The sequence below is a fragment of the Pseudopipra pipra genome, chromosome 5 (genome assembly GCF_036250125.1).
Source record: "Pseudopipra pipra isolate bDixPip1 chromosome 5, bDixPip1.hap1, whole genome shotgun sequence".
NCBI classification, from domain to species: Eukaryota; Metazoa; Chordata; class Aves; order Passeriformes; family Pipridae; genus Pseudopipra; species Pseudopipra pipra.
In genome coordinates, this window is record NC_087553.1 from 61,025,903 (window position 1) to 61,038,737 (window position 12,835).

At 36.1% G+C, this 12,835-nt stretch overlaps 1 protein-coding gene across 2 annotated transcripts in view; it reads left to right on the plus strand.

Moving 5' to 3' along the window:
• LRRK2 (leucine rich repeat kinase 2) overlaps positions 1-12,835 on the plus strand; it is a 64,427-nt gene that overhangs the window by 19,710 nt on the left and 31,882 nt on the right. For both annotated transcript variants that reach the window (XM_064656300.1, XM_064656301.1), the window contains exons 11-21: positions 388-494; positions 2,122-2,251; positions 2,816-2,940; positions 4,320-4,453; positions 6,076-6,220; positions 6,561-6,700; positions 8,029-8,157; positions 8,242-8,412; positions 10,108-10,363; positions 10,572-10,760; positions 12,178-12,299. In XM_064656300.1, the coding sequence (XP_064512370.1) occupies positions 388-494; positions 2,122-2,251; positions 2,816-2,940; positions 4,320-4,453; positions 6,076-6,220; positions 6,561-6,700; positions 8,029-8,157; positions 8,242-8,412; positions 10,108-10,363; positions 10,572-10,760; positions 12,178-12,299 (1,648 nt within the window). The remainder of the gene's footprint in view (positions 1-387; positions 495-2,121; positions 2,252-2,815; positions 2,941-4,319; positions 4,454-6,075; positions 6,221-6,560; positions 6,701-8,028; positions 8,158-8,241; positions 8,413-10,107; positions 10,364-10,571; positions 10,761-12,177; positions 12,300-12,835) is intronic.

The window sequence follows — 12,835 nt, forward strand, 5'->3', positions numbered from 1 at the left end:
TCTAGGCATGGATAAGACACAGATTTCCATTTTACTTTTTTTTTTTTTTTTTTTTTTTACTTTTTACATTTTCCATTTTACTTTTTTTCTCAGAGTTGCTTAAAACCTTAGTCATTCAATTTTTAGTAAGCCTATTTTTACCCCTTTCTGGGCCTCAAGTCACTTGGACAGCATGGTTCCAAGTGAAATCAGTGAGGTTCAGGCTAAACAAAGTTGTGTAGGTTACAAAGGGCTTTCTTTCAACTATTGCTCTGGTAACATATTAGAAGCCAAGAACAATCATCTGAAAAGTTCATTATGTCACATAATACCTTTTTAGGAAACTGCAATTTCGAAGTAACTTCTGTGATGCAGTCAATGTGCAGTGATTTTTTTTCTCTCCAAAAGGTTCCCAGTAGACAGAGCAGTGATGCTCTCCATGCTGATGCACTCCTCTTCAAAAGAAGTGTTTCAGGCAGCTGCTAGTACCTTGGCAATTCTGTCACAACAAAATGGTAAGGGACTTTCATTATCTTTACTTTCTAATTCAGTAGAAAGTTATTGCATTTATATTAAAGAGAATTTAGTGTGCTGTTGAATGAATACAATATTCCCTGTGATTAGAATATTACGCTGTTGTGTTCAGTAGGAAGTTTGTTCCTTGCTTTGAAAAAGCTGTTCTTGGCCAGTATCAAAAAGTATGTGGAAGTAAAGAGTTCTCTGCTGGTTCATGTGTTGCAATTGCTGCTTTTCGGAGCAGGAGACATGAGAAGAGTGTGTTCTCTCTGTATGCTTGTTTAAATATTTATTGTATGTTTGAATTTCGTCACAAGCAGCATTTGTTGAAAATCACATGAATAAGGAATACAGCCCAACAAATACCATCTTCTTGCCTATCATGGGAAATTTGAACAGTCCTGTGGACTTCAGTGAATCAAATTGTGTAGAAAGTTAAGCATGTGCACGACAGTTTTCAAGATTGCTTTAGTCCTGATTGTGTCCCTAACATGGTTTCCTAACTTTTTTCGGTTTGCAGACCCCCTCAAAATTTTTCAGTGGAGATGTGGACCCCTGGGTAGAGTATTTAAGCCTATTAAGACAGTTGGCCTGCTTTTATTAGCAGAATCCTTTGAAATGGCTATGGACCTCAAGTGGTTTGCAGACTGCACATTGAAAACCACTGGCTAGATAGGAAGAAAAAGCCTAGCAGTTAATTACCATTTTCTAGGTGAGAAAGCACTGTTCTATCACTAGTTTACTAAGCCATCCACATAAATCCTAGCACTTAAAAGGTTTTATAGTTATTTATGAAATCAATATCTATCTGTATTGAGAACTAGATCTCATAAATGTATGCATACTATTATCATATAGCAGGTTATATACATATACATATACATGTTACTGACAAGCGGGCCTCTGATTCCTTTTGGAAATCTAAAGCAAGTTTTTCTTTTGTCTTTTTTTATTATTCCTTTTTTTACCCCTAAATGAATGTGCTTACAGCAGAAATTATAGACATAAAGAAGCTTAGTAAAACGCTCTGTTGCTTGAACTAACCATTTGAAATGAATGTACTGGACTGGGAATAACAAGATTTGGTGGTAGTTACTATGATAATTTAGAATGTTTTTATAGTGTTCTGATTTGTGTTGGTTAGCTATAACATGTGCTTGGATATTTGAATTTTAAAAAATGAATTAACAAAGTCAACAAAGTGAAATAATTTAATTTTTGAAGCTTTATTATGGAAGTTTGAAGATTTTTTCAAAGTTTTAAATTATAGCTTTCCTACATGATCACAGAGTGTGATTACAAGGAAAAAGTATAAGAATAAACATTTTTGAAAATAAAAGTAGTCATACATATTCTCCTTCCAATATGCTAACTTTATGTACGTAAAAATAGCAGATGTATAGAAACTTATTAGATGATTGGGAATTACAATCTGTTTGCTTGAGCTGTGCAAACAGAAGTTAGCTTCAGCTCAAATTGTTTCCTATTCTAATTTACACTATAATATGTGTGTTTGGTGAGGGGAAAAATTGAAAAAAATTAGGGGAAAAAAGCAGTTCTATTGGTTTTGAGAACTATACATAAAGAAAGATTTACTTATAGGATGCTTGCTATTTTGTGTTGTAGTAAATATTAGGAAGACACTTCTGGCAAAAGGCATACATATGAATGTTTTGGATATAATGAGGAAACATCCAAATTCTCCTGAAGTAGTTGAAAGTGCCTGCAGGATTCTGAATCGTGTTTTCGAAGGAAGGTAATATAATTAGAAATGTGTGTCCAGTCCCAAAGTGAAGGTTTGTGAGATTCAGTGCTGTAAGCAATTGCATGTAAATTATTGACTGTTTCACTGATGCTAAATTGACCACAGGCTGACAGCCCTATTTAAGACATGGAATTTTGTAAGCCCTGTAGTCAAATGCCCAGGTGGATGTGTGTAGGGAGAGGCACGTTCTTCTCTTCATGGTTCTTGAGCAGTGAGATTTGAATAGACTATCCCTGGGTGGTCTCCCCTCCTGTTACCCACACTGAATTCCATTGAGAGCTAAGAAGTTTCCCACAGTATCAACTTAATAACATTATGTTAATATTACTTTTGTGTTGGCTAGGATGGAATTATTTACACAGACTGAATTAGTGGAATGGCATGAGAATAATTTGCTACGATGAAGAAAAATGCCATAGCTTAATTTATATTTCGTAGCTCAAATAGCATTTGCAGTATTCTAAAGGGTTATCACACAGTATTAATTGAGGAAACCAATACATGTACAATTTAGAAATGCATTCTTTTTATTCATTTAATAAACAATATTTTCAGTTTTCCTCATCTGGATATAATGACAGTAGCAGTATCAGAAGTTGTAAAAGCCATGAGGAAACATGAAAAATCAGTCTCTGTACAACTGGAAGCACTTCGAGTCCTTTTACACTTTATGATGCCTGGTAAGTTATCCAAAGTCATACACCAAATCAGAGAATAGAATCAGCTGGTTTTTAGTCTTTCTTATCTAATGGGACTGCCTTTGGCGGGACTTCAGAAAATTATTACAGTTTCTGTACATGGCAGAGGAGAGCTTTAAATCTTTAGGAACATATAAGATGGAGGCAAATTTTTGAGCTATTGAAAGTAACAGACCAAAATTATCAATGCTGATTTCCTCTTGATTTAAAGGTAAAATATACAATTATATACTATTTTCTACCAAAACCAAGAAACCAAACTGACAAGCTTAGAAATTCCTTTCCAAAAGAACCTCTTTAATGGCAATCCAGAGGGGGGAAAAATGTTCTTTGGTAAAATTTAGGTGTACTCCTGTATATCCTGCTTTTTTCCTCTGATATTAAGCATGAGAGTACAGACGTGGGGTACTGATTTTTTTTCAGAACAACTTTTTGCAAGTATCACTCTGCAGTTTTAGTTGAACATTTACAAAACCAGTAACTCTGAAAATAGTAACATGGCTAATATGCACACTGATGGCAGGTTTTCAGATTCCTTCTATTATTTGTGTTATAATCCTAATACTTTCCTTTTTTTTCCAATGAACAGCAGGATTAAGACTTGATATATATATTCTAACATGTAGGCAGCGTGATTTGTTTGCCAGTATCCTGGAAGGGGGGCCCTTCTAAAGTGTAATCAGACACAGAGAGAGTCAACTGGATGTTGGAACTTGCAGGTTAATTAGGGAATAAAAAAGTAATTTATAGGAACAATAGCAATCAGAACAAATATGAATGCTGAAGTGACTTTTAAAGGATTTCTGGGTACTTTCTCTAGTGTCACTTGAGTGCAAGTGCCAAAAGCTACAACAAAGGTAAATCTGAAAGACCTTTTTCTGTTCTTTTATATGTGGTCACATTCCACTTAATGTCATCTGTGTGTAAAATTTGTCCTATGATGTGCTGCCAAGTGAGCAAGGACAAATAGTTCATATGCTTTTCCATAGTGTCTCCTTTCCAGAAGGAAGAGGCATTCTGAAGTAGGTATCAGGAACACCAAGAAACTCCATAGCTCAAGAAAGTAATATATTGCAAAGTACCTTAGGCCAAATTCTTTGGCACGATTTTGTATTTTTATAGTAAGCAGTGAGCAAACATGTGGTGAAATCGTCCCTTCAAACTGAATATACTCACATTACAGTGTAAATCTGGAGGGACTCCAGTTTCTGATACAGTGTTCTGAAAATGTCATAAGATCTGAAATACGCCCTCTGAGTCACCTCTGTGTTCAATTTGATTGTTAGGTTGTTATATGGGGTTAATACTGGGAAGAATATGAAATCTGCTGTTCTGAGGAAGGCTGTTTTCTGTTGTTGCAGATACAAAGCATGAACACCAGAATGGTTCTTCCAGAGACGTGGGAGATGCTGCTTTTGCACTTACAGTGAAAGTCATTAAAAGCCAGTGTCTCTTGGAGGGAACTCACTCATTGGTGCTTAATGCTTTGAACAGGGTATAGTAAAAGCTTTATTCTAATGGATATTTTCATTATTTTATACTTGTAATGGTGAACCATTTATAACTTTTAGTTCTGCATTGATTTTCCTATTGATTTGATAAAATTAATCTTAACTCCTGAGTTTTAATGATCTTTTGGAGTTTCTTCTTACTTTCTTTCCTGGAGTGTATTAGATGATCCTTTATACAGTAACTCTAAAGGATATTTATAAAAACAAAGCTAATTTTTTTTTAAAACATACAGTTTATTTGTGATTTTTTTTTTTTAAGGGACTAGTGTATACATGAAAAGTGTCCTCATCCCTACACCTCAGGTACACATAGAACTGAGTGGACAACTCAGTTGTCTCCATTCCTTTCATTAGCCGATTCTATAAATTTTTCCAGCCACTGGAAAACAGAATGTTCACAGTGCCTTGAAGGGGAAGCTGAAAAATGAAAGGCTGAAGCAGACTCAGTCTATACCAAGGAAACACTGGGCAGTTTGCATGGCAAATAAACTTTAAATCCTAGTGATTGGAAAGGTTTAACTTCATGGCCTTCAGAAGAATCCCACCTCTGCGAGGTTTTCAAACTTCATAACTACAATCAAAAAGTATTAATTCATAATTTTTTTAAAGTCTCTCAAGAATTTTAAGCTTGCCAAACAACTTCAGTCAAGGAAACTTATGTCTCTTACATTTTTTACAGAAGTCAGAGCAAGTAACGTATCAGTGAAAGAGTTCTAGAGTGTCTAAAGGACATTTCTTGACCTGAAGATATCAGATATAGGAATTAACAAGGGAGGTAAAATAATTTTTGCTTAGAGAAGGTATTACAGTGTTCAGTGCTTTGTGACCATCCTGATTGCATTTTCCAGCCCAGCTGGTTTGTGTTTTGGGGTACTACAGTATCAACCAGAAGGGCTAAAAATTGACACATTTTAATGAAAACTACAGACAGAACAAAGAGGAAGATGGGCATGACTCCACTGAAATAATTTTGCAGATTTGCAAGTCACAGTGACAGCTGTGACACTCTCAGATCTAGGCCTCATCTAAGTTTCCTCCATCTAGAAGTGGGGGGAAATTGGGAAAAAATATCACAAATAACCTATTGATATGCTATATAATAAACCCAAAATACTAAAAATCTTGATGAGGCGTGGTAATAGGTATGTTGTTTCATATCTTTTTATTTTCGTATTTTTTCAGTTGTCATCATGTTAATCACCTGTGCTAGTTCTGAAAAAAAACCCCACAGTCTTGTTCCTTTTTAACGACAAAAGAAGTAAATTTTCTCTCTCTTCTTGTCCTAAAAAAATGGTATGAACTTATCAATGGTTGTACTGAAAACTTGAGGAAAAAAATCCCACTCTTTGTCAGAAACCTAGCTAGGGAATATTTTCAAAATCAAAGTTGAAAATCTGTGGATTATGAGAGCTGAAACTGATGGTTGATAAGGAAATCTTTTTGAGATTGTGATTATTGCTATTTATTGTCACATCAGATGTAATTTCACATACTTATGTGGAACAATCACTTGTTCTTACAGAACAGCTTTAAGAACAAGCAACTCTTCTGTTACCATTGTAAGCAGAATAAACTTCATCTGATTTTATATTCCTTTCTTCATTAGTTTATTGGAAATCCTAGCATTCAGAAGTGTGGATTAAAACTACTTGCTTCTGTAGCTGAGTGCACTGGTGCACTAGAAATCTTAATCCAGCAAGGAGCTACTGACACTGTGCTCCACACCCTACAGATGTATCCAGACGAACAAGGTAGGGAAGGTCTTTTGTCAGTAGAATGAGAATGACATGGCAGGAGGGTCTGATTAACCTTAGAGGCTGTAACTGGTCTATTGCCCTCTTTAGTGCTGGATGTCATGTAGGTTGTCTGTAGCTCTCTTTAGTGCTGGATGTGATGTAGGTTGCATGGCAAGAAAAGGCTGCAGTACTGCATAGTCCTCAGGTTCACCCACGTTGTAGTTATGCCTGGCCCTGTAATAGCTTGTGCCAATAACTCCGTGGAACATTACTAAAAGACTACTTAAATCATGGGATTATTCCACTTAGAATGTCTGAATTATCAATGTCTAAATAATATTTATTTCCATTCCAGACATACAGTGTTTGGGTTTGAGTCTTCTACGCTCTTTGATTACAAGAAAGAGTTTGTGTATTGCAACTATGCATGTCCTGTCAGCAGTTCTGGTTTCTACTCTGCGACGATTTAAAGAAGTCACTGAAATCCAGATGCATGTACGTGTCATTTCAATGTGCAAAGATGAAAACAAAAGCCAAAACCTTAGAAAATTATTTTAATATAGTTATATTTTAAGTGTAATTCCTTATTTTACTTCATTTTGATTGTATTGCAATTACTAGATTAGTGTAAACCTGTGTAATTAAACTGGTATGTTTGTTGTAGAGGTGGTTTTCTTGGAGACATATATTCAATCCAGAATGTATAAGCATAGATTAAATGTTTATCTAAAACTTCTGAGATCTGCAAACTAGAACAAATTTCTCAGTCATGATCCATCATTCTGTCAATCTATAACCATTTAATGAAGTAACCATCATTATATTGTTGATTGCCCTTCTTTGAGAACTCGTAGAAAATAACTTAGTTCCCAGCCTTGTCATCAGCAATAAACTTAGTGTAGGAATGGTGTATTTAAGAAAGGATATTACTGGAATACTGTGTCAGACTTTGGACCCACATCTGTATATGGAAGAAAAGTTCTTACTCTGTCTGCAAACACACATTCAGTCCTCCTTGTGTGAAAGTTGTTTCCTCTGCTTCAGAAGTTTTCCCTGTTTGTTGCCAGTTTCATTTTTCTAGCAGAACGGAGATTGCCCATGAGATCAGCTTTCTGTGAGAGTTTCTGTACTTCTGTTTCAAATCAGTATGAAAATATCAAAAGTACAGCCTCCCTTCTTTGCTGCTATTTTCCCCCCAACCATTCCCTGTTTAGCTTAGCAACCAATGTAGAGAGAAATAATGTGCTGAAATAAGGAACTTACTTTAAGTGATTTAGTCTCAATTAGGTTTGGACAGGGTACCCAGTTTACCCTTCTAGGTGAACTTTACTTGCAGAACTGTGGGATAATTTCGTGTTTCTCCTTAGTTTTTGGATACAGCTCTTAGGTTTTTCATTTAGTCCATGTATATTTTTCAAATTCAACGATTACTGAGCAACACATGGAACGGGGATGTATCTTTGTTCCATATCTTTAGAAGGAGATTGTTTCCTCTTTACATTTTCAGGAAATCACGAGTACATTTGTCACTGCCAGTGTCAGATATTATGGTGCATATTTGGCTTTTCAAAGTGTCAGTTAATATATGTTTAAGAGGGTCAGCTAAACAAGGATGAAACTACACTTATATAAACACAGAGACCCTGGTGTTTCTGCCTTCTCTCCTGATCTTCTCTGATTTGTGAATTATTGCATGTTTAAAAGCAAGACAAAAAAATTAAAGAACATATCTTTTTGTTGAAACTTGATTTTGTTGCCTGACCTGTTTTAAAATGACACCTTTTAACACTGTACTTCTTTGAATCTTCTCATTGTGTTCTTAGGGATTTCATGCAATCTTGTCAATTCTTGGTTTGTCACCTTGTTTTGCAAAGCTGCTGGTAAATGAATCATTTGACACAGTCATTTTCTACCAGATGTCTATGTGTTTCACTGACCAGCGAGATCAACAGGTATCTTTTACTTTGACAGCTCCACAGCTGAGACATGTTGGTGGTTTTTTTGTCCTAACTTTTATTGTTTGTCTTCCCATTCAGTTTCAAAGCCTGTGTTGTAAATGTTTTGCTAAAATAGCTGAAAATGATGATTTAAAAAATATGATGCTGGAAAAAGCATGTATGGAGTGCAATAGTATTATGGCTGAATGTTTACTTCTACTGGGAGCTGATATTAATAAGAAGACAAAGACAAACTCTTTGATCTATCAGGTAATATGTGGAAATATATATATAATTTTATTACTTTAAAATTTGTGCTTTTGGGTTCTTTTCTGTAACTGTGACCTGAGTGTTGTTAACTGTCATTACTGATAGTGACTTCAGGCTCAGTCTGATGGTCCCTGAAACACCCTTCCCTTTATTGAAGCTCACAGGGCACTGTCACATAGAATGTGCCCCCCCTGTCAGTTCAGTTCTCCTGCAAGTTCACTTTGAAGTCCGTGCTTTCCGACTGTTTACCCTGTTCTTGTGCAAACCTGTGTTCCATCAGGTACTGATTTAGCCTTAGCTATGGAGTATTTTTGAAGAAGAAGACTTAAGATCAAGCTTTGCAAGTTGGCATTTTTTTTTAACTACTTAGGTGTAGAAGCCCAGGCAGGAAACTGGTATTCCAAATTCAGCTCTTTCCAAGCTCTGTGAGGCCGAAGTACCAGTGGACCAGCAGCCAGCTTTATCCAGACAGCAGCCACATCCAGAGCATCAACTGTCTGAAGTACATAAGTATCTTAAAAAAGGCCATAGGCAAACATTCCATCTGGATTCAGCCCTGCCAATGTAAAGGCTGTTCCCACATGCAAGTACTCCTTGCTTAATGTGACTGCCTTTAAATTTGGGGGGTTTTTTTGAGAAGTGGTATGCATAAGCACTTCTTAATTTTACTTCAGTGTCAAAGTTTTAAATAGTCTGAGAGAACCCCAGCAATACTCCCTAAAGTGTTCAATTCTGCTGGCAGAACTGGATGAGTGATGAAATACAGATTGATTTGGAACCAATCATCCATCCATTAAATGTGAAGTTGGCAAGTCAGCGTTAGCAAACCACAGCGGACAAATTGAAGTAACTGGAAATATTGCTAAAAAATATTTTTAATGTTCACAATCAGCACTGGTCTGTGTAGCAGTGCAGGCTTGGAGATTGGGATGAATCATAGAATCATTAAGGTTGGAAAAGATCTCCAGGATCATAGAGTCTGACCTTCAACCAAAAACCACTATGGCACTAAGTGCCACATCCAGTTGTTTCTTGAACACTTCCAGGAACGGTGATTCCACCACTTCCCTGGACAGCCCGTTCCAATGCTTAACTACCCTTTCAGTGAAGAAATTCTTCCTGATGTCCAACCTGAACCTCCCCTGATGCCACTTGAGGCCATTTCCTCTCATCCTGTCACTTACTGCCTGGGAGAAGAGACCAATCCCCACCTTGCTACACTCTCAGGTAGTTAAAGCCAGTAGACCAGAGCTCCCTAGCACTAGGGCAAGACTTGATGAGTCTCACTGTTGTTGCCCGTTCATCAAATATCCAGATGATATGGCAGAATAACAGCTGAGTGTCTTTTTTCCACTGAACAGATCAATAAATGGAATTGCCGTAGACCACATGCAATAACCAAACTAGATAAATTGCCGTATATTTTTGACTGAAAATTGTGTGTGTTCATGGCAATAATTACACTTGCAGAACTCAAACATTTGATACATTTTGGGCAAAGACTTCATGGAAATGGGAGTTGGTACTCAGATGCTGTAGGCAGGCATATGCTTCAAGGAGTAAGAAGTTGCGTAATTGAAAAAGAGTCACAATCCTAAAGATAAAGTGAATCTGAATTTGAGACAAGCCTCTTAATGCGGTCTGAGGTGTTGTTTAAATGCCTCACATGATTTTTTTTAATTGCTTTTCTCCTAGGTTTGTGACAAAGGAAATAACCCTAAATTGGTGGAGTTGCTATTAGCCAATGGTGCTCGAGAGCAAGATGTTCGGAGTGCTTTAACCATCAGTATAAAGAGAGGAGATAGCCAAATCATCAGCTTGCTCTTAAAGAAGCTTAGCCTTGATGTCACCAACAGCAGTATATGTCTTGGAGGATTTGGTATTGGGAGACTAGAACCTTCCTGGCTCATTCCTTTGTTCCCAGATAAACTTACTCCAATAAAAAAACAAAGTGAGTATATATAGAAATTGTTACATCTCTTGATGGTACTATGAAGGTGTTTTAGATCAAGACTTTCAGTTCAGGCTCTCATAGCATTCAGCTTGTTATAGAAAGTCTGGCAAAACTTGAAAACAAATCAAGACATTTCAGATATTTTTTTAAAGCTATTTGAATTTCTTGGAGAATATTCTATAGTTTCCATTTCTTATACATACAGATGCAGGTTCTACACTGGCAAGAATGGTGCTTAAATTCCAGATGAAGAATATTTCAGAGGATAGATCAAGAGCGTCCTCTGATCCAAACTTCTCTGAAGATGGAGTGGATAAAAACTATGATTGGAATTTCATACCCGACCCATTAGTGGACAGTATTTTTCCTTTGAGTGATGATATTGATAGTGAAGGTAATTGTATTTATTTTCTTTTTTCTTTTTATAATCCCAGTCTAGCGTACCAGGGCAAGACTATAGCCACAAGTCAGTTGCTTTTTTGTATTTGACATATAACACTTCCCATGAAGAAAAAACTGTTATGTAAAATTTCATTTGTGATAACATTGGAAAATAGTTTATGATGAGTATGTATTTTATCTACAAAATTAGGACCTTAAAGAATTTTATTATCCATTTAAAATTAGTTCTTCATGCATTCAGTTTTTTGTAGAGAGAAAGAGTTGGATGCATACAACCACATTTAGATTTTGACTGTTTTAGATAAACACTTATTTATGAGCTGCCTTTATAGTCTATAGCAAAAAGCAATTGTTTCAAGAGCCCAATTCGTCTCGTCATGAAGTCAGGTGTATTGTGATATAGAAACCCCTGTGTTCCCTGAGTTGTCTGTAAATAAAGTTTACACAACCACATCTGGTATAGAGGACTATACTATTAAAAAATAAAGTAGGTGAAACAAACCATATCCCAAAGATAACTAATTGATCAGCAAGTGTAAACGACAGGTTTATGTTCAGTCCAACATCATTCTTGATAACCATGTCAGGATATCTGAATGCCTTTAACTTCTAAAAAGGCAACATTTCTGTCTATAATATCAGCAACTTAATAATAAGAGTGGCCTTAATTTGTAACATATCTTTTTTTGTTCAAATGTCACTCTTGTTTTAGAACAGTTGGCTACTTAAAATTGTCACAGATGAAGAATTTGAATTTTAGAATCAGAGAATCCTAAGGAAGTTTTTTGTCCTGTTTTATTCTTTTCCTTTATATCATTCAGTACTACTTTTTGTTTCTGTAGGTCTTTTTGTTGTCTCACATAAAAAAGTGTATTCTTATTATCTTAAGAAAATGCATTCGTTACTGACAGGAGTGATTTTAGGAGTTTTAAAAGTAGCTTTGAGAAGAGGGACACCAAATGGGTCCATATAATCCTAAATCACCAAATCCAGAGTGGTATTTGATGTTTCATTCTCAACAAATGTGGGAGTAAAAATTCATCTATTAAAATACAACTTTTTCTATTTTCAAAAGCTATTTACACTGCAGTAGCAGCAAGATATGCTGTGAAATGTGTATAGTAATCCCAACACGATGAAAATTTTAAATCATAAAGCATCAGGGTAACAACTGGAGGTCACAATTGAAACACGTCAGGTTAGTATGGCCCAGGTACTCTAAAAAACACTGACAACATTCTTGGCCTGTTGCACACACAATTCACCAGTGAGATCCTGCCAGTATTGATGCTTTTGAAACATATCTCTCCTTTGTATGTCAGCATCCATATTACAGTTGAATTCTGAGCCTCATTTTTAAATACATTTTTCATACTTATTACTTCTCCTGTGTTATGGTTTTGTTCTAGGAAGTGAAGGTTCACTTTTTACAAAAAAGAAGTCCAATTCCATTGCAGTTGCTGATGTATATTGTAGGGAAATGGCATGTCAAAGAGGTTCTCCTACTTTACCGCGACATTCCTACTCTGTGGTAAGTTAGATCCATGTTCATTCCAGGCTTTTAAGTCCATCTGCATTGCCTACTGCAAAATAGTCAAGTGTTAGGAAAGGTCATGTAACCATATGGGCTTTTGTCTCACTGTTGCCATTCAGTATTTCCTTCTATTGCAGTGCACTTTACGGATGAGAGTTTACGTCAGCAAAAATTTATGATCACCTAAAAGTAAACTATTCAAATTTCCAGTTCTGGTTTTCAAACAGAAATACAGGAACTATGGACCTATTAACAAAGACTTAACTACCCCTTAATGAGCTGATCTTCAGCTGTAATCAATGGAGACTGTTCCATAAGACATGAGGACAAATCTGTGGAATGAAAGTCACATTCCTTTGAAAGGAGCTTGTCTTCTTCCATTGACTTTTAAGGGGAAACTAGAGAAACTGACTTCCCTAGAGAAGGTTATGTTTTGTAATATCCTGCTCCATCCTGTCTCCCCACTCTTATGAAAGTGAAAGTCATTTTAGGTTGTCAAAAAATGCACTTCTTCCATTGCACTTTAAATCTAC